The sequence below is a fragment of the Tricharina praecox genome (genome assembly GCF_024521635.1).
Source record: "Tricharina praecox strain CBS 144465 chromosome Unknown BZA05scaffold_40, whole genome shotgun sequence".
Taxonomy (NCBI): domain Eukaryota; kingdom Fungi; phylum Ascomycota; class Pezizomycetes; order Pezizales; family Pyronemataceae; genus Tricharina; species Tricharina praecox.
Window position 1 is genome coordinate 73995 of NW_026250442.1, and position 19168 is coordinate 93162.

Genomic DNA, 19168 nt, shown 5'->3' on the forward strand with positions numbered 1-19168 from the left:
TCGTAAATCGATTACCTGGTCATCGACGTGCCACTGACGGGTTTAATTCTTCATGAGAATCATTTCTATGATACGTACTGCCAAAATTTATCTGTGATGGTAATGCTGTCCAGACAAGCCGAGTATGTAGCGGCATTCCCATGCGTCGAAAGAACGAGCCTTCAGTTCTACCAGAGTGACCCACCCGTTGCTACTAGTAGTGATGGGTGAAAAGCAAAAGAAAAAAGCCAAAAAAGATAGCGACAACGACAAGATTCGAACTTGCGCGGGCGAACCCATATGATATCTGCAACTGAAGAGTATTCGAGTCATACTCCTTAACCACTCGGACACGTTGCCATATAATGTGTTGGTAAATGTAAAGCGAGTATCAGACAGGAAGCTATGGCATGCGAGTGTGGTTTTTATTGGATTGGAACTTGGATTCATATCGTAGCGGGTGTTGGACTAGGTCTTCCCGCTGCGTCATGGGGTTATTCAGTGGGGTATAATAGTTGTCGCTAGCTTTACTGTTGTGGGTAAGGGGTGCACTACATGGGGGGTGAGGACTCTTGTCGGCTCGTGTTCATGGGCGGTCACTCTACAGCTGCTGTCACTTTGGCGGGCGAGATACTCTGTTCGTCGGTAGTGCTAGTGTATAGCTCGTCCATCTTCAATTGGCGTAGGCAGATCATGGGAAAAGGACGCGCCCATAAGGTACACCATACACCATACCACCATACACCGCTCCACCGCTGACAGTAGGTAGGGTGGAACCGGATTTGTACTCAGCCATGATCTACTAAATGCGAATGCTGTGCTGATCAAAAAACTGCTCCACCGCCGGCCATACCAATCCGGCATTCTACCCACCTAGATCTTGGTCTCCCCCAGCATCCCCACCACATCCCCCACGCCCTCCCCCGTCTCCCAAGGCAGCCCACGCCTCATCCCTCTCCTCTGCAGTAACTCTAACAGCCTACCCCTCCACTTTGTCAACAGCGGAAACGCCGCGACCACATCATCGAGCGTCACCGCGGACCCATCCTCCCCGTCCTCCTCAACCTCCCACCTCCAAACGCCATTAACATCCCACCACCTCTCACCAAACACCGTATCAAACGCGAGCTCCGTCTCCGCCTCCCTGAGCGCCCTCATCGCCTCCGCGTCCCCTCCCTTCCTAGCAAGAACCGCGAGCGCGCCAAGGATCCCGCCCACCTGCAGCCCGATCCGGCCGCCCAGCGGGTAGCCCTCATCGAAGCCGCTCTGTATGTGCAGTGACTTGGACACGCTGATGCCGTCGCGGTAGCCGAACGTCGTGTGTGTTTGCCGGAGTTTTTGGAGGTCGGGGGCTTCCGTCGCCGTGGAGGAGGGTGTGGGTGTGGTGGGCCGTGAGGAGCTGGGTGAGGGGCTGCGGGAGCTGGGGAAGACGTCCGATAGGGTTTGCAAGTCTGGAGGCGTCGGTGGCGGCGTGGGCGGCGGGGTGCTCATCTTTGCGGGTGCGTGGTGGGGAGTTTGGTGGGGGCGGTGGATGGGGGCGGGAGGGCGTAAAGTAGAGTTATGGTTATTACTATAGTTGCGGCAATCGCCGTGCTTAGCGTGAATTGGATGTGGATGATGTCTACACGTCTCCTTGAGCTCCCATTCACTCACTCACTCGCGACACAATAGCCACACGCAACAATGTCGTGGACTACCTACCTCCTCCTCCCGCTGCTCCTGCCGCTGCTATGGTACCCCCCTCCCTCCCACTAATCCACCGCCCACTAACCCCAACGCAGTTTCTACCTCCTCCCAGCAACCCCCACAACCCCAGCAATGAGCAACAAGACAATAACCCTCCTAATCGCGCACCCTGACGACGAAGCGATGTTCTTCTCACCCACACTCCTCTGCCTCGCGCCGTCGAACCGGATCCAAGTCCTCTGTCTTAGCACGGGGGACGCGGCGGGACTCGGCGCCGTGCGGCGCACAGAGCTGATCGCCTCAGCCATGACCCTAGGCGTCCGCGACAGCGCCGACGTCGTGGTGATCGACGACCCGCGAATGCCCGACAGCATGGGCACGCCGTGGGCTCCGGAGGTGGTGGCGGAGTACCTAGCGCGCTACGCGGGCGACGCGGACGTGGTCCTGACGTTCGATGAGCGCGGCGTGTCTGGGCATGTCAATCACGTCTCGCTGCTGCACGGGGCGCGCGAGTTTGTGCGCGGAAAGGGGGTGAAGCTGTGGACGCTGACTACCGTGGGGGTGCTGAGGAAGTATTCGTCCGTGCTCGATGTGCGCGCTACGAGGGCGGCTGGCGGGTTGGTGTTCGTGAGTAATTGGGAGGGCGTTAGGACGGCGCAGAGGGCTATGACGGATTGTCATGTCTCCCAGATGAGGTGGTTTAGGTGGGGCTGGATCGGGCTGAGCCGGTATATGGTGGTTAATGATGTGCGCGAGGAGACGGTCGTGTGAGAATGCATGTAGTATACAGATATAGATTGAATGTCCCCCAACCAATGCAACCATATCCCAGTTTTGGCTCCCCGTGAATGCAAAAGATCTAAACACTGAAAGGATATATACAACGAAGAAACAAAACAAGATACACCCACAACCGCCCAGTCCACCATTGAAGAAGAAGAAACAAAACATGAATACACCAATAACCGCCCAGTCCACCACTAAAGAAGTAGCCACGGAATGCCGGAATCAAAAGAAATCGTCCTCCTCCTTCGCCCCCGTCCCCAGAGCCATGTACATCCACCTCCTCTTCCTGGTGGTGATGACCTCCCAGAGTTCCTCCTCATTCTCCTTCGCCAGATCCAACTCCACATGTCCAGACCTGAGCACGTACACCACGTCCCGTCCCAGGAAACACCCCCACTTCTCGATGATCCTGGGAACCTCCTGTGTGCCGAACGCTGTGACTTCCAGATCCTTCCCAACTACCATCAACTCCGTCCATCGGCGGAGCATTGAGCGGAGTCTGTGCTCGTCCCTGACCAGTGCGGCGACTTGTTTGCGAAGCGCGGCTATCTCGTCAGCCGTGTAGGTCACCTTCTTCTCCACCATTTCGCCAGCGTCCTCGGGTCCACGAACGATCCGACCGTGCGCCATGCGTGTCTCGATGCTTCGTGCCCTCCAGACGATGGACCGAACCAGTGAGGTCATTACTGACTCCATCATCTGCTCCGCCATGCCGGGCATTCGTCGCCAGAGGTACGAGCGAATGATGTAGTCGTACATATCAACGGTGGGTGAGATGCGGTAGGGTTCGCCGGTCATGATGTTCCAGAGTCCTTCGAGGGCGGCGGCGGGGAGCGAGTGTTCGTGGTCGGTGCGTTGGCGGGAGTACACGTATGTCCAGTTGAGAAGTGTGACCCAGACGGGCACTGGAATCGGTATGTCGTATAGTCTCGAGAGGTGATCGACCGTTCGGATGGCCTTGTCGACGCTTCCGTTTTGGCAGAACGCGGTTGCGATGGCGAGGAGTGTATGGCCGGTGGGATACAGCGGCGAGTCGGGGCGGATGGTGACCCGGCTCTCCTTGTCCCTTACGGCAGCTTCGTTCGGAAGCCCGTCCACGTCCACCCCCCAGATCTCCTTGAGCGTTACCGACACGCTGTGGAGATCCCCCATACGGGCCGTTGCAAGCATAAGGATATCGAACGTCATGCTGTTGGGCGAGACCCCCTTATCGAGCATTCTCCGGAAGATTCTCTTCGCTCTGGTGACATAGAGGTCCTTCCTCTTTGAACGATGGTCAACGCTCTTCTCATTGACCTTATATTCGCGCTCATACGCGGCACCTCCGCTGACTGCCGCCATGAACGAATTGTACGCCCATGTATCGACCAGATACTCACGACCACACATATCATTCCAGTAGACCTCTGCCATCTTCGGATCTCCACCGGCCCTGGCACAGTCGATCAGATGGCCATACTCCCTGACCGTCAGCTTGTGCCCCGCCTTCTGCATTGCCTTGACCACGGTGACCAGCTTCCTCTTGAATTCCGCAAACGCCTTCTCCTCTGAGATGAGATAGTACGTCCTTCCGTCGGCCGCCAGGCGATGCCGAGCTTTGAGATCCAGGTAATCATCGGCCTTCAACGACAACAGCAGCGCACTGAAATCGTTCCCCTTGATGCTCCGCGTCAACAGAAAGTTGACGTACGTCTGCATGAACTTGTCCCAGATGAGGCCGCCCTTCTTCTGGTCGATGGCACGGAGGAGGCCACCTCGCGGCGACTGCGGCGAGGGGACGGGGATGGGATCGAGGCCGGTCAACGATGAATCCAGGGGTTCCGCCGGGGGTGCCGAGGCGGCGTGCGATTCGGTGGTGCTGCGGGCCACCTCGTACTCCCGCACGACATAGTCCAGCACGCTCTGCAGGCGCTTGACAGCATCGATGGAGTCCTTCAGGATGCGGCGGACGGAGGTCGGGTCGAGCTGGGTGTGGAATGACGGTGTTGGCAGCAATGGCGGCTCCGTTGCGGGGTCCTCGGCTCCCGTGCTCAGTGCCCGGGTGAGGCGTCTCGAGATGGTTCTACCGCGGGTCCCTTGCGGACACGTCGGGAGGCATCGGATTCTCTTGCCCAGAGAAATGGTGACGGACTGGAGTCCGTTCATAAGTGGGGAGGTCGAATTGTGGGGCCGTGCAGCGAACACAGCGGCGAAGAAGGTAGGTCGGACGCCGGCGTTATGGAACGGACGGTTTGGGTTGAGGGACAGCCAAAAAAAATTCGAGAGCCGAATTGAGGCCAGATAAGATGGGATTGATAAGCGATGTGTACGAGTGACTTCCGGTGCTTGTATTCCGAGATGTTGAGAATGAATCCCATAATCTAATAGCCGCTACGCCTTCCATTCATGCTCGCAAGTACGAGGTATTCATTCTTGTTGCCGTATGCAAAGCAAAACATAACCTTTCCAGTGCCCGAACAACACAAATGCAAAGCATACTTGGTAGCAAATGATCTATCAACTCTATTTCTAGGTCTACACCTACTCCTTCCCCGTCTTCCGGCTTCATTCGGATTCTTTCCCCCCTTGAGAATGAGAATATCCAGTTAACAATCATGATCCAGCAGACAATTCTCCTTCCTATGATAACCCTCCCATCTAACCGTGCGCTGATAGTTACTCCTTCCGCTTCTCCGCCAGCGCTGGCGCATCCGGAACGCGCTTCATAGATTCCGTCCCGGTAGCCGATTGCCAGAAGTTCCTCTCCAGCTGCACTGCAGTTCAAGACTCCAGACCCCACCGGCATCCACGGGCATCAACGAAGCATCCCGCATCCCGCATCCCGCATCGGAAGTCCAACTCCAACAAACAAGAGCCGGCTCGGGCTTCGAGCCTTCGACAGCGATGGGAGCCCGTCGTCGTCGCCAGAGGACTCGGGAAGAATGGTACCTATCCTCCGTTATGGTAGCCTCCGTTACGGTAACCGGTGATGCTACTCTGGAGTCTGGGAATCTGGGAATTTGGGAGCGTGTCCTGCAGATAATCACTCGAGCTGAGTACGGTGCCGAGTACGGTACCGAGAGTCGAGATATGTAACTACGGAAGCTGTGCAGGTACAGTAGGTATCCACAGGTATGTAGGTAGGTATTCTCGACAGAAAAGACCGATGCTGGTAATGGGAATATATCTTCCTCCGCTGGGCCGTCGAGGGAGTCCGTCCCCTTCGCCGCGGTATGTACCTACATAGATGCTGGGAGTGTTTCGTTCCAAGCTCCAACCTCCAACCGCCCGAGCAGCAGCAGAACAGCGGAGCGGTACCCACCGCCACCCTCACCCGGCTAGCAGGCAGGCAGATTTCCCGACAAGTGACCAGATGTATGTATGTAGGCCACACTGCCAGGGAAAATGATAGTTAGTTGGTTGTCGCCGAGGGCTGAGACATTGCGTGTAGTGTGTCTTGTGTCTGGTGTCTTGTGGTGTCTTGTATCTTGTGTCTTGTGTCGTGCGGGATGAGTGATCATAGACTCACCTCACCGTCTCATCGTCGGCGACTTGTCATGCCAAAACAAAAGGTCGGGCCAAAACAAAGGTCGAAATCCGGTATCTACCCAATGTATCGCCTGAATGTGAGGAAGTGAGTGTGTACCGTAAACCGTCCACACATTACGGTGGGTAGGGCATCTACCACGCAGGAGAGTGTAAGTACGAGTAGAGTACCGGTATTCCGGAGAAGGGTGGGGATGGATGCTTTTGAAATAAACAATTCATTTTCCATTTTCATTCCATTTTCAAGAATGTTTCTGTTTAAACCCCGAAAACCCCCCAAATTAAAATCATAAAAAGAACATCTACCATAGTCAGAACCAGTCGATGGCCGATGACCTACGGGGATGGGATATGTAGCTCTTGCAAGTTGCTACACAAGTACCCACACCAGTATGTAACAAGTTGCCAAGTTCCAAGTATAATACCGGTACAATTGCTTCTTACTCCCCGATCCGAACCGTAGCGATTGGGTACATGAGTATCGAGTCTCGAGCGACCGGCGAGGGCGTAGGTACTTGTTACCATTGGCACTCCTTTTCTTTCTTTTCTTGTTTCCTTTCCTTCTTTTCGACCGGGGTTTTAAGACGAGTTTTCCTGTACTAGGTAAATGTATCTGGTGATCCACCATGCTGATACCTGAGTAAGTAGGTACGTATGGTAGGTATGGTATGGGGATGGGGATGGCAGAGGGATAGACACGGGGATGGGCATGGGGATGGATATGCTGCCGCTGACACCTAGAGGAAAAGAAGAAAAAAGGAAACGAAAAGGAAAAAAGAAGAAGGATTTTGCTTCTGCCGGCTGGTCGAATATGTGGAACACTCTACTATACCGTGCTCTAACTACTCTACTATTCGTAGGTACTTCTGTACTTAGAAGATGTAGGTGTTTGTGTACTTTGTACTTGGACATGTACTGGGTTATGTACCTCCTGTTTGTACTGTATGTATGTACTTGGATATGTACTGCACTGTAGATATAGTACTCTACATGCTCAACCGAACGGTACATAAGAGGTACATAACCACCAGCCAGAATAGGGTATGCTCCGAATCCCAATTCAAATCCAAATCCCAATCCGAGCCCAAATCTGAGAGTACCTTTAACTACTGGCACATGTCAAACACCAGTGTCCCGCGGTAACTACCGCAGTCATACCAGTACATAGTAGTTATTCGCTCCATCTCCCCGGCCCCCTCCATCGCACACCGAACTCAACTCAACTCAACTCGGACTCCGAAACGAAACCAAGACTCGAACCAAGAATCCAGCCAACATTCCGCGCCGCGTGCGCTGCGGCAGCGGGTAGTTCGGATCCTGGGAGTCCACGTGTGCGTATCTATTTACGAGCTGGGACGAAACAACCTTGACTATAGCTATAAGTTGAGCGCGTTAAGACAACCGGCCAAGATCAAGCTCAAGATCAGGAAACAGAAACAGAAACGGCATTCCTCCAGCTCGTCCTGTTCGTCATGTTATCCCTGGCATCTAGTCATCCAGTGGAAAAATCCGTTGGTTGGTTGGGTACTCGGCCCGAACCCTCGACACCGACCTCAACCTCGAAGAGTCGGCCCAAGGACCAAGCGAGCGAGTTCGAGTTCAGCCCGCCCGCACTGACTGCCGACTCCCGCACTGACTGCCGACTCCCGCACCGACTCCCGCGGCCCTGCCGTCTCGCCGTTCGCCTACCCGCCGTATGTACTGCCCTGCCCCGGCCGTGGATCCGCCTCGAGCCCGGCGCCAACAATCTCGATGGCGGTGCTCCACCAGCGCAGATATGTACCGGTGCATATGTAACCCCCCACACTCTCCGGTGGTACCAGTCTTCCGGTGTCGGACCTTCGGTTGAGCCAAGATCAAGGCGTGAAGATCAAAAAGGAAGATCAGCAATGATGATCAGAACGAAGATCAAGGAAATAAGCGAGCGAGCGAGCGAGCGAGCGAGAGTGCTCTGCTCTGGCAGCTGATCTCTTGATCTGCTGGTGTCGAGCCTAAGTAGAGATACCTCCTACCACTTCTTGGTTATGTAGAGTGGGTGCATGCATAATTCACGTAGGTATCATATGCATAACCTCGCTCGCCCTCCCTCCCTCCCGCTTGCCGTGGAATATGCATGTACATATGGTATGTAGAGTACCCAGAACTTGAACGCAGACACAAGCAAGCAAGCAAGCTGCAGACCATCCCCCCTCCCGCACCACGTGCATCCCATCTCCCATGGGGGCCAGCACCGTGGCTTCTTCCCACCTACAACTTCCTTCCTACTTATCTCTCCATATCTTCCATCCCCCGTTTGCGCCCTCCCCTCTGAAGAAAAGACGTATGTAAAAAAGAAGAAAAAAGAAGAAAAAAGAAAGGAGAAAAAGGGAAGGGAAGGGAAGGGGGAGGCCATGCAATGCACCACACACTGCATCACACACTGCACCAGACTCTGCACCAGACCGCACCACACACTGCACCACACACTGCACCGCACTGCACTGCATAAGCCGCGGACGCCGTGGGTGGACGCCGGTCGGCATTTGGTGGTGGGGTGGGGTGTGGTGCGCAGGGCGGGGATGATGGGTGCGCATAATTTGTGAAGGATTTTGTTTATTGTTTTTATGTTTTATTGTTGTTTTTATTGGTGTTTTTATTGTTGGTTTTTGGCAGGAGGAAGGAGGAAAGAAAAGAAAGGAAAAGAAAGGAGAAATATGGTACTCTAGCCCATCCAAATAAATCTATCCGAGAGAGAGAGGGGAAGAGGGGGGGAGAGAGAGAGGGAGAGAGACGGATGCTAGGAGGGGTGGATGTGCGGCTACGGATATTTATATATATTCGCATTCGTTGGGGGCTATCCGTGAGGATGGAGGATTGGGGATGGAGGATGGAGGGATGAGGGATGAGGGTTTTCCTATAAACCAATTCTCGACTCTGGAGTCCAGTCTCAGGAGCGGGCCGTTTGGCTCATGGCTATAGGAGCGATTGGAGATTGGCGGCTGGCGGTTGGTGTCTATGTATTTGCAGTCGAGTAGAGTGTCCTTCCGCCATTCTTTCCGGAGCGAATTTGAACTTGAATTTGGCCCTTATGGAGCTTCCAGGTGCGGACACTTTTTGGCGGCTAGTGCGGCAAGGCGGGTGCAGGGGCGGCAAACGGCATTAGATGGGGGGGGGGGCGGAGTGTCTGAACTCTGGAGGGGTTGAATAAAGTGCAGCGCCTGGCTAATTCGGAGGGAGGAGGGCTTTTTTTTGTTTCTGATTTTTTTCTCGTTCTTTTTTTCGTTTTCTTCCTTTTTTTTGTCTCGTCCATGCTTTTGGGGGCGAGATACTGATAGCGAGAAGACGCTAGCTAGTGCGACGGATAGGGAGGGGCGTTGGGCTTGGGCGGGCGGGTGTTCGCTTCTATCCCCGGAAGCGAGGGGTGCGTATCAATCTGGAGGGAGAAGGATCGATAGTATGGTGGGGAGGGAGAAGAAACGGTACCTACCATAGTGGTGAGAGAGAGAGAGACAGAGAGAGAGACGGCAATTCCATTCCTTGGGTCTCCTCTGCAAGAAAGTAGAGTAGATACCAGATACTCTAACCAGAGTCTACGCCGGTACGTACGACGTCGAGCAAGCACACCCTGCCATGTTCGCAATATACCTACGGCACCTACTCTGGGTACATAGAGTACGGTCAGTTAGCCAGGGGAATACCTAGGGCTGCTGACCACCGTTCGAAGGCGGCGGCGAAGAAGCCGGAGAAGATGACGGCGACGATGACGGGGAAGCCGTAGAACACGCAGAAGGATACGAAGACGGATATGCTGTAGAACACGCGGAAGGAGACGAATACGGAGAAGCCGCAGAACACGCGGAAGGAGACGAATACGGAGAAGCCGCAGAGGCCGTAGAAGCCGTAGGAGAAAAAGGCAAAGACGGGTGAGGCTCTCAGCACTGTATTGGCCGCGCCCATCTCCATCTCTCCATCTCTCCGTCGCTATTGTTGTAATTGTTGCTGTCGCTGCTGTCGCCGCTGTCGCCGTCGCCGTCGCCGTCGCTGTCGCCGGGTGTCTCGCTGTAGCGCGCCTTCACTGCTCTCGCTAAACCGCTTCGTCCCTACCTTCGTCGCCAGTCGCTTAGACGGCTAACCCCATTCTTCAACATGTCATATCATCATCGCATCCGTTGCATCTCTGTCTCTCATCCTCTCTCACTCAGTGGCGACGGTGGTTAGTGGTGGTGGAGGAGGTGGTGGAGGTGGTGGTGGTGCAGTCTTGCTTGCCGTTAACCTGCCCGTCCCACCCTCCGTCGAATACCGGTAATTTCTGCTGCTGCTTGCTGCCGTGCTCTGCTCCACTCGAAGCACATACCTGTTACCTACTGTCGCTCCGCGTCTCCCCCGTCGCCATCGACGTCGCCAGCGCCATCGCCGTTCGTTGTTGTCTCGACGAGAAGACATCTGCTCTCATCGGTCTCAGGGCGTTCCTCGAATCACTCTCCGCACCGCATCTCGAACCGGGCGCTGACTTGCATCTCGCCATTCGACATCACAACTACTGTTGCCGCTGCTGCTGCCAGGTACCTGCTACATAGCACCTACCGTCGTTCTTAAGCACTCTGCTCGATCCAACTACCCTACACGACATTACACTACCTACACCGCACTACGTTGTCGCTCACCCTAGAGTACCATTCCTCCGTATCGCCCTATCGCCCGCCCGCCCTCCCGCCCGCCCCCCGTCGCCCGCTGCCTATCCACATCGATCCCCATCCCAACCTCCCGCCCACCCTACACTCCGCCGCATCTCTTTCGTCCTCTCCTCCCGTCTTGTCTCTCCCGCCTATCCCTCCGCCGCTGCAGCCAGACTCCCACCACTATATCTCCATCCCACCCACCTCCCGCCAATCCAATCACTACCATTCCCCCCGGCTTGCATACTTCCTAGCACCACTTAGTCCAATCACCTGCTGCTGCACCAGCATCTCCCAGAGAGGCCTTTACAACGCAACAACGACGCACCTCCAAGCCCCCCCCCCCCCCCCCCCCCCCCCCCAAGCAACAAGCAGCCTCGCCCACCACCACCACCGCTACATACCACCACTACCACCACCACCATCACTTACTACTTACAACCACACATCCCACTACTTCCTCCTCTCACCCACCCTCCCTTCCGCTCGCTCGCAGCTTCTTTCTCTCCATTGCTGTAGTGCATTCCATTCCAGGTGCCAGACAGCAGCCCAGCCCACTACCACACCCTACTTCCCATCACCCGCACATCTCATCCCACTTCTCGTTCCTGAATCCCGTCCTTTTCGACCCAACTTGCGTTCGTCACGTTCTCTCGTTCTCGTCATCTGATCTTGCGTCGCGCAATTCGTTCGCTCCGTGCCGCTCCTTTCCATTTTCGACACGCACCGCAGCAGCAGTAGCAGCAGCAGCAACGACAATAGCAGCAACGACAACTACAGCAACAACCACAGCAGCAGATCCATCGTCGTCGTTTCGTCCGTCTCGGTCGCAATGGACGGCTCTTCTACTATCAACGGAAACTCCCGTCCCTTGGTGGGAAGCTATGTCGACAACAACGACGTGAACGGTTGGAACAACCACCAGCAGCAACAGCAGCAGCAGCAGCATCACCAGGAACCTTCGTACCAGACTCAGCCCATCGGCATCAAGACTGAGCAATTGTCGGCCGTTCCTACCTACGAGGCTTACGTCGCTGTCACCTCCGCTGGTCCCGCCGACATGGAGGTTAAACCGGGCTTACTTGATCCAACACCCCCCACCGATCTCACGGAGATGCAACGCTTATCGCAGGAGTACCAGCCAGATGTAACGGTATGTCGGAAGGAGAGAAAAAAATACAACTACAACCTCCCCCACTGCACTTCTCACTCCACTTTGTGGGCGGGGGGGAGTCTGCTGTGGACACCGAGAGCGATGGTGAGCTAACGGTGAACTATGACAGGGTCCGCTAGTCGGAGAGCTCAAGTCGAGCAAAGCCCTTGCAATCGAATACGCGGATGCGGATCCCACCTACATCAGAAAGACTTCGGTACGGTTGCATCTCTCTCGTTGCTGTTTTGTTTTTTCTTTCTTTTATTCTCTCTCGCTTCTCTGTGTGTGTGCATGTGCGAAGAGCTTTGCTGATGCGGACGCATTGCAGAGCCTTGCCCTAAAATACGATTCCTATCGTACCGTGCGCGGTGATGGAAACTGTGGATGGAGAGGTACGCCGCTGCCATCGGTAGACGATTTTTGCTCTGGGCGACTGACGCTGACTGCTTGCTTCTAGCTCTCGCTTTCGGCTTCTTCGAGCTGTTGTTGAGGAATGGCGACCAGAATTCTCTTGGAATGGAGCATGCCCGGATTGCGTCGTTGAGTGGCCTGATGGAGTCTGTTGGCTTCCAATCGTACATCTACGAGGATTTCGCTGAAGCTACCTTCTCCCTGTTCACTACCTTGAACTCCGGCAATATCAGCCCATCGGACGACGCCCCGCTAGTCAGCACCTTCAATGATCCTAGCATCTCGGACTCCATCGTGACACACTTCAAGGTTTGATATTCCTATCTGGGAATCTGCCGCTTGTAGGGGGGCTCACCCGAACTGACTGAGTGTGTGTCGGCAGTTCTTGACGAGCGCTTGGATGAAGAGTAGTCCCGAACACTATCAGCCGTTCTTGAGTGTGCCGGTCAGGGAACACTGCGAGTCCCAGATAGAACCGTATGGCGTAGAGATTGACCATGTCGGCCTGATGGCCCTGATTGATTGTTTGATTCTGCCTGCAGGCATGGCAGTTGAGATCATCTATCTCGACCGGAGCGCTGGAGACGAGGTGAACGTGCACCGCTTCGAGAAGCTCGAGGGCGAGGGAATCTTGACCGCCCCCGATGCGCCAGTGTTGAGACTCTTGTACCGACCGTATGCCTCACCCACACATGCCCAATCCCGTTTGAACATTTTGAGCTCACCACCTCCATCTTGCATAGTGGCCACTACGACATCGTGTACAAAGCGGAAGACTTGCCAGTGCCGGTGCCCTCGTTCCCGGTCGCACCATCCCAGCCCGTGCAGGTTTCGTTCCTCCACACCTTGCCGGACCAGATCTTCCAGGCCACGCCTGCTGCTGGGGGCTTTCCAAGCTTCTTCTCGCCGCCGTTCGGACTGGATCTCGGTGGACCGCCATCCTTCGACCACTCGATCCAGCCACTTCCGAGTCCGGACCCAGGAAACTTCCGCCAGTCGATGCTGTCGATTCCCGAGTTCCAGCCCTCACCGTTCCAGCCGCTGCCGTTCCAGACGACCACGTTCAGGAACTCACCGTTCAACCCAAGTCACTTCCAAAGTGAAAACTTTCAGCCGGAAATCTACCAGCCGCCAACGTCGCCAACCCACTCCAGGAAACATGACAAGCACTCTTCGGATTCCTCGATATAAACATGACGGTTGGTGCGCCCGGAATGTTAATGGTTGACTGGAAGTAAATAGATACAGGTGGTCGGAGGCGACTCGGGGAAGAAGTTCTCTCTTTCTTTTTTCCTTTTTTCTTGCTTTTCCCTTTCTTGATACTAGTTACCATGGCGTACTTATACGGCTTTGATGTTTTTGTTTGTTTCTTCTTTTCTCCCTTCGTCTTTTTCCCTATTTCTTATCTCTTACGGTACAACGATTCACGCAAACGGCTTTTCATTCTTCTTGCTTTCGAACCTGTCTTCTCTTTGCGTTTCTTTTCCTGTGGTCTCGGGGTTTGGGTTTTGCTGCTTTTCTGATTTCTGATTTCTGGCTGGTTACGGGATGACGTGTGCTGCCCAACACTTGGTGCGAGGGGAGGACGGAGACGAAAAGGTGTCTGGGCTCACGGCGAATATGGGGATTGGGTGCTTGGTTGGTTGCGGGCTGGGGAAATTTCAAAAATTTGGGTTCACGCTGTCGGTTGTGCTAGTGCTCCAGTGACGATATCCGTGGCGAGGAGATCCTGATGGTGGGCTCACGGGCCTACGCCGTCATGCCTGGATAATCAGTCCTGACCGTCATATATGGATGGAAGGAGCCTGTGCCCTCGCTGTGTTTGCTTGCTCTTTCCATTCACGATACTCGGCCGTACATCCAGTCATCTAGCAACCCATCCATCTAGCTGTCTATCTAACCAGCCATTCATCCATCCATCTATCCATCCAGCCATCCAGCCAGCGGTCCATCCATATATCTATCCATCCAGCCAGCCAGTGATATCGTACCCATCCCATGGCGAAAACAGCGCGGCGTGCAGCCCGTTTGCTCCCCTTCCCCTCACCTTTCCTGCCATATACTGACACGCAGCAGGCTCGGGCCTGGCCCTGACCTCCCTCATCCTCCTCTCGGGAGCAACAGTCCTGCTGTTCCTCCTACTCCTAGCTGGCGCCTTCGACCGGCGTCCTCTAAACCGGATCTTCTTCCTGCAAGCGGACACCACGGGAATCCCCAACGCACCCAACGGGATCACGCACTGGACACTCTACAACGTTTGTCCTCCTCTTCCCATCCCTACAGCCTCCAGCTAACCTCTCAGCACTGCTCCTCCCACAACGGGATCAACACCGCCTGCGGCCCCAACAGCGCCGCATACCCAATCGACCCCGTGCGGAACTTCGGCACCCGCACCGGCATCCCTTCCTCCTTCGTGCATCACCCCTCGAAGTACTTCTACCTCTCGCGCTTCCTGTACGCATTCTACATCATCACTTTATTCTTCACCCTGTGCGCCCTGGCGCTCTCCCTCGCCGCCTGCCTCTCGCCATTAGCTACCTACCTCGCCACAGCCTGTGCCTTAGCCGCAACCCTGAGCGCCGCGTTCTGCGCGGCCGTAATGACCGCCGTCTACGAAATGGCCGCGCGCGCTTGGCGCCACGACGGCAGGCAAGCCCGCATCGGCGTCAAGGCTACTGCGTTCACGTGGACGATCCTGGCGCTCACTGCGCTCGCTACCGCCGCGCTGATGGCTGCTGCTATGGCTGCAAGGCGCGGGAGAGGGAGAGGGCGTGCACCCCCGCCTACGAGCAATGTGTACAGGACGGGTGCGCCCGATAGTAGTGGTAGGGTCGCGAGGTTGACCAGGCTCGGCACGGTGAAGCGCGAGAGAGCCGGGCCGGCGGCCGCGCCCGTCTGGAGTGAGAAGGAGCGGCGTGCGGATAGTGACTTTGCGCGCAGTAGTGAGGGCGCCAGGACCGAGAGCGTGCGTAGGTTGACTATGGTGCCGCAGGGGATGGGGAGGAGGAGTGAGGGCGGGGATAGGGATAGGATGGGGGAGGGGTATAGGGAGAGGGATAGGATGGGGGATAGGGTGGGGTATAGGGAGGGGGAGGGGGATAGGACTGTTAGGCTTAATGGGCCCGCGAGGACGGTTGATAGTGCGTGATGGTGGGGGGTGATGTAGGAGGGGAGAAGGGGGAGGGGTGGATAATGTTTGGTTTGGTGTATTTGGTCCGGTTGGTTTGGTTTGGTTTGGGATTCATATTCGGTTTGGATGTACTTGTACAATGTAGTAATGTTGACGATGATGTAGTTTGCTCTGGGAGATGTAATATATTCGCTTCGATGGTTCGATGCTCAGTCCGGTCATGACATATCACCAACTCCCCAGCCCGCCAATGAGGATTCTCCAGCTCGCTTACCTATTCCGTTGATCTTGATGTCGATGTCCGTTAGGTGTGTATGATCTCAACTCTACCCAATAGAAGACCCACGATGCTATGGAGTAGAATATCTACCGTATGTACCTCGGCGGCGGTGCAAGATCTGCGGCGGCGCATGATCGGCCGGGGCGGGGCGGGGATGGGGATGGAGGATCGGCGGGGTGCATGGCTGGTACCTACACGCACAAGCCGGCTTCACCGATCTCACCGATTTCACCTCGAGCTGCGAGCGGCAGCTGTGGGCATACATGGAGCTCGAGACTCGTCTAGGCAGTCGCCGTTGCCGTTCGGGATCCGGAATCTACCGGCTGCTTGCTTGCTGGTTTCGTGGCCCGTTAAGTTACTGCCAGTTACTGCCAGTACTATATCCATCGGACATCCGTACGGCTTCGAAGTTCGAACTCGGCCTGTATCGAGGCGGGCGGTGCACACACATATCTACGATACTCTAGAGTACATAACTACGCCTCTGCTCTGCTTTGTTCTGCATGGCTGGCAGGTGCGCAGTACGACGGGGATGGAGAGGTGGATGTTCCCTGCGTCGGCACGTACAGAGGACGCAGAGGACGCAGAGTATTGTACACACCTGAGTACCCAAGTAACCACCACTCACTCCACTCCACACCACACAACTCCACTCCACACCATCCCCATCCTTCCATGTTCATGCATATGCGACGAGGGACCAGTCACCAGGGGATCCGGATGACCATAGGTATCGATACCTATCTCTACTCGTATCTCACATCCAGATTCCAGATACGAGGAGAGGATTCGAGGAATTTGAAGGATTCGAAACTCGCCCGAAAGCTGGAAAAAGGAAAGAAGTCCTGCTGGTGGGTACATAGGTCAGTTGGTACTTGGGTGGGGTTGAGGCCTCGCTCGCTCAGTATGAAGTATGTACCTAATCGGCACGCTCCGGATCGGCCAGCAAGAAGCAAGAAGCAAGAAGCAAGAAGCAAGAAGCAAGAAGCATCGACCGCTCATCGGACATCGGCCATCGGTCGATACGGTACCTCCTCATCGGTACCGTATTCAAACTCTGCCGGTTTTTGCGGCAGGTGCTCTTTGAGAAACAAAGAAAGAAAAAATTAAGGAAAGGAAAAGGAAAAGAAAGGAATAAGAAAAGGAGAGGAAAATGCAAAAAGTGAAATGCGAAAAAGGGAAACTGTATGTAGAAACTCTTTCTTGAGAAAGTGCAACCGTATCCGCATCCAAGGAAGGTCTTCCCCCCTCCCCCCACCCACATCCACTCTGCAATGCAAATAAGCATCGCGCCGCCCTTCACACTCCCTCCACACTCCACTCCACACCTCGGAAGGAGAAAAAAAAAGAAAAGAAAAGAAAAAACGAGGCGGTTGCGCATGGAGGACGGCCGCGCATGGGGACGCAGATGGAGGGTGTCAGAAACCGTCTCGGCGGCAAGGTTGATATCTACATTTCTCACCGTACATACACGAGTCGAACCCAGAGATCTGTACTGTACGGTACTGTACTCACTCACCCTCGCCGCCCGGGTGCCGGAGCACTATATCGCGATACACGTGCGCTTGGAGGTGTGGATGTGTTGGATAGACGGTTGGACAGTTGGATAGGTGGGTGTACGGGTGGGTGGGCTTGCCGGTTTTCGGGGTAAAATCCCGGATTCGTATTCAACTTATTTAACTTTGTGCGGGTGGGTGGGTGTACGAACGATGAACGGTAACGGTGAGCGAGTGACTGAGCGAGTGGGTGGTGAGTGAACGGGTGAGTGATGGCATGTGTTCTGCAGGCGAACGGGCGGGCTGGGCTTTTGGCGGGGTACACAGAGTTGGAGTTAGGTAGCGCCAGGCGATGCGACATCCTGCGTGCGTGCGGAGTGCCCCGCCTCGCCCGCGAGTCCGCGACAGCTTATGAGCGTTGAGACGTACCATATAGAGCCAAGCAACAAAGTCATCAAGCTTGTGGCAGCCTGGTATGGGCACGATTTTGACACAACCTGCATGGAAATATTTACTTATATTTGTATAAATTCTCAATAAGCCTATTCGTAAAAAAAAATGCTTGGTCAGGGTTTTCAGATTCCATGGCATTTTGTTGAATAATCCTTCCTCAATCCTGAGTGCTGTGAAAATGATTCACGACTCCGAAGCTTTCTGCAAGGCTTACTCACCGCAAACCTTGTGAGCTCATAAGGGCTCCATAAGGATGCCGTAAGTCTTTTCAATACAATAAATAAGGGATAGTAAGGCTTATACGCTCATGAGGGTTCTTGAACTCCTAAGCAGTAAATAATGACTTCTTCTACGATAAGCGTCTTCACTTCGAGATGACTATCACTTGGCGATGACTATCATTTATTGATGCTCTTGTTCCGTACCATTATATACCTAAACAAGTCTCCTTCCCTACTCTCCACTCCCCCGCCCCATATCCCCACCATTCTCATAGTACCATCCCCCACTCACCATACTGCGTTTCCCTACTGTTCCTCACCGTGAGCACCGCGCCGGTAGGGAGAGGAGGAAGAGGAGGAAGAGGAGGAAGAGGAGGAAGAGGAGGAAGAGGAGGAAGAGGAGGAAGAGGAGGAAGAGGAGGAAGAGGAGGAGGAACTGTCATGGAGAGGAGGGGTTGCGCCGAGAGGAGCTATGAGAGAGAAGCTATCAGCGGGAGTAGTAGTAGCAGTTGCGGCGGGAGTGGGAGATATGGTGAGGGTAGGAGTTGTCAACGAGTAGGAAGAAGTGATAGTGGAGGAACTGTCAGTGAAGAGGAGTTGTCTTCAAGAGGATGAGCCATCAGCTAGAGGAGGAGTTGTCGGTAAGAGGAGGAGTTATCAGCAGGGGGGCTGTGGGCGGTAGGAAGAAGTGAGGTAGGAGTCCTTTTGGCGGGAGAAACCGAATGTGGTCAGTGGTAGGCATCAAAGTTGGCGGGCATGGCGGGGTCGACCAAGTGGGGAGGAGGGGAGCTCCTTAAGCTGGGCCTAGTGGAGGTTTCTTCTTCTCTAGACGAGATACGGAAGTGATGGGGGAGCTGTCTGCGGGTGGAGGAGTTATCAGCGAGATGAGAAATTGATGGGGGAGCTGTTAGCAGGAGTTGTCAGAAAGATGGGGGAGCGATGGGGGAGCTGTCAGTGAGATGAGGGAGTAGTGGGGGAGCTGTCTGCGAGAAGTTGTCAGCGAGATGGGGAAGTAGGGGGGGATCTGTCTGCGAGAAGTGGAAGTGATGGGGGAGCTGCCAGCGGGAAGCGGAGTTGTCAGCGAGATGAGGAAGTAATGGGGGGAGCTGCCGGCGGGAGGAGGAGTTGTAGTGTAGGTAGTGTAGTGGGGAGGGTTGTGGTGACTCGACGGCATGAAAAAGTTGGGAGTAGACTCAGTGCACTGTGAATGGCATCCCTTACTCGGAGTGCCAGTGCTAGATGAACATAAAGCCGATGTAATAATTTTCGTGTCAAGCAGTCTGATCTTCGCATATGCGCTATGGATCTGCAAAGGCGGTAGAACCCATTTGAACGCTTATATCTTGTGAAGAAATCAAGCGTGTGGTGCTGGAAGGGTTTTCCTGTATCAGGC

At 54.8% G+C, this 19168-nt stretch overlaps 7 protein-coding genes and 1 non-coding gene across 8 annotated transcripts; 3 read left to right on the top strand and 5 right to left on the bottom strand.

Annotated features, from left to right (window-relative positions):
- Positions 1–240: 240 nt before the first annotated feature.
- Positions 241–339, bottom strand: BZA05DRAFT_t285. Its single transcript has one exon. It is a non-coding gene; the product is annotated as a tRNA-Ser (tRNA).
- Positions 340–555: 216 nt separating this feature from the next.
- On the bottom strand, positions 556–883 carry BZA05DRAFT_412305 (uncharacterized protein). The gene has a single exon (XM_051485083.1). The coding sequence runs from the start codon at positions 841–843 to the stop codon at positions 631–633; it is 213 nt and encodes a 70-aa protein (XP_051335079.1). The 5' UTR covers positions 844–883; the 3' UTR covers positions 556–630.
- BZA05DRAFT_205622 (uncharacterized protein) lies at positions 556–1513 on the bottom strand. The gene has a single exon (XM_051479554.1). It carries the CDS (start codon positions 1468–1470, stop codon positions 853–855), a length of 618 nt encoding a protein of 205 aa, XP_051335078.1. The 5' UTR covers positions 1471–1513; the 3' UTR covers positions 556–852.
- A 32-nt stretch (positions 1514–1545) lies between these two features.
- BZA05DRAFT_412306 (phosphatidylinositol glycan class L) lies at positions 1546–2456 on the top strand. The gene is made up of 2 exons (XM_051485084.1): positions 1546–1712; positions 1761–2456. Exons 1-2 carry the CDS (start codon positions 1663–1665, stop codon positions 2434–2436), a joined length of 726 nt encoding a protein of 241 aa, XP_051335080.1. The 5' UTR covers positions 1546–1662; the 3' UTR covers positions 2437–2456.
- BZA05DRAFT_412308 (mitochondrial ATPase expression-domain-containing protein) lies at positions 2457–4681 on the bottom strand. Its single transcript, XM_051485085.1, has one exon. It carries the CDS (start codon positions 4594–4596, stop codon positions 2674–2676), a length of 1923 nt encoding a protein of 640 aa, XP_051335081.1. The 5' UTR covers positions 4597–4681; the 3' UTR covers positions 2457–2673.
- A 4712-nt stretch (positions 4682–9393) lies between these two features.
- BZA05DRAFT_412312 (uncharacterized protein) lies at positions 9394–10208 on the bottom strand (the record flags this gene model as incomplete). The annotated part of the gene is made up of 1 exon (XM_051485086.1): positions 9394–10208. A coding segment is annotated over exon 1 (281 nt), but the record flags the coding sequence as incomplete, so codon positions are not given.
- Positions 10209–11307: 1099 nt separating this feature from the next.
- Positions 11308–13467, top strand: BZA05DRAFT_205654 (peptidase C65 Otubain-domain-containing protein). Its single transcript, XM_051479555.1, has 6 exons — positions 11308–11784; positions 11915–12001; positions 12113–12176; positions 12242–12504; positions 12578–12870; positions 12939–13467. The coding sequence occupies exons 1-6, from the start codon at positions 11464–11466 to the stop codon at positions 13384–13386; spliced, it is 1476 nt and encodes a 491-aa protein (XP_051335083.1). The 5' UTR covers positions 11308–11463; the 3' UTR covers positions 13387–13467.
- Positions 13468–14291: 824 nt separating this feature from the next.
- Positions 14292–14884, top strand: BZA05DRAFT_316070 (actin cortical patch SUR7/pH-response regulator pali; the record flags this gene model as incomplete). Its single annotated transcript, XM_051480381.1, has 2 exons — positions 14292–14450; positions 14498–14884. Coding segments are annotated over 2 exons (546 nt in total), but the record flags the coding sequence as incomplete, so codon positions are not given.
- Positions 14885–19168: the final 4284 nt, after the last annotated feature.

Coding starts and splice junctions, on each gene's coding strand:
- BZA05DRAFT_412305 (XM_051485083.1), bottom strand. CDS start 843: ATGCCGGATTGGTATGGCCGGCGGTGGAGCAGTTTTTTGATCAGCACA.
- BZA05DRAFT_205622 (XM_051479554.1), bottom strand. CDS start 1,470: ATGAGCACCCCGCCGCCCACGCCGCCACCGACGCCTCCAGACTTGCAA.
- BZA05DRAFT_412306 (XM_051485084.1), top strand. CDS start 1,663: ATGTCGTGGACTACCTACCTCCTCCTCCCGCTGCTCCTGCCGCTGCTA. Junction 1,713..1,760: donor CTGCTCCTGCCGCTGCTATG/GTACCCCCCTCC, acceptor ACCCCAACGCAG/TTTCTACCTCCTCCCAGCAA.
- BZA05DRAFT_412308 (XM_051485085.1), bottom strand. CDS start 4,596: ATGAACGGACTCCAGTCCGTCACCATTTCTCTGGGCAAGAGAATCCGA.
- BZA05DRAFT_205654 (XM_051479555.1), top strand. CDS start 11,464: ATGGACGGCTCTTCTACTATCAACGGAAACTCCCGTCCCTTGGTGGGA. Junction 12,177..12,241: donor TGGAAACTGTGGATGGAGAG/GTACGCCGCTGC, acceptor GCTTGCTTCTAG/CTCTCGCTTTCGGCTTCTTC. Junction 12,871..12,938: donor TTGAGACTCTTGTACCGACC/GTATGCCTCACC, acceptor CATCTTGCATAG/TGGCCACTACGACATCGTGT.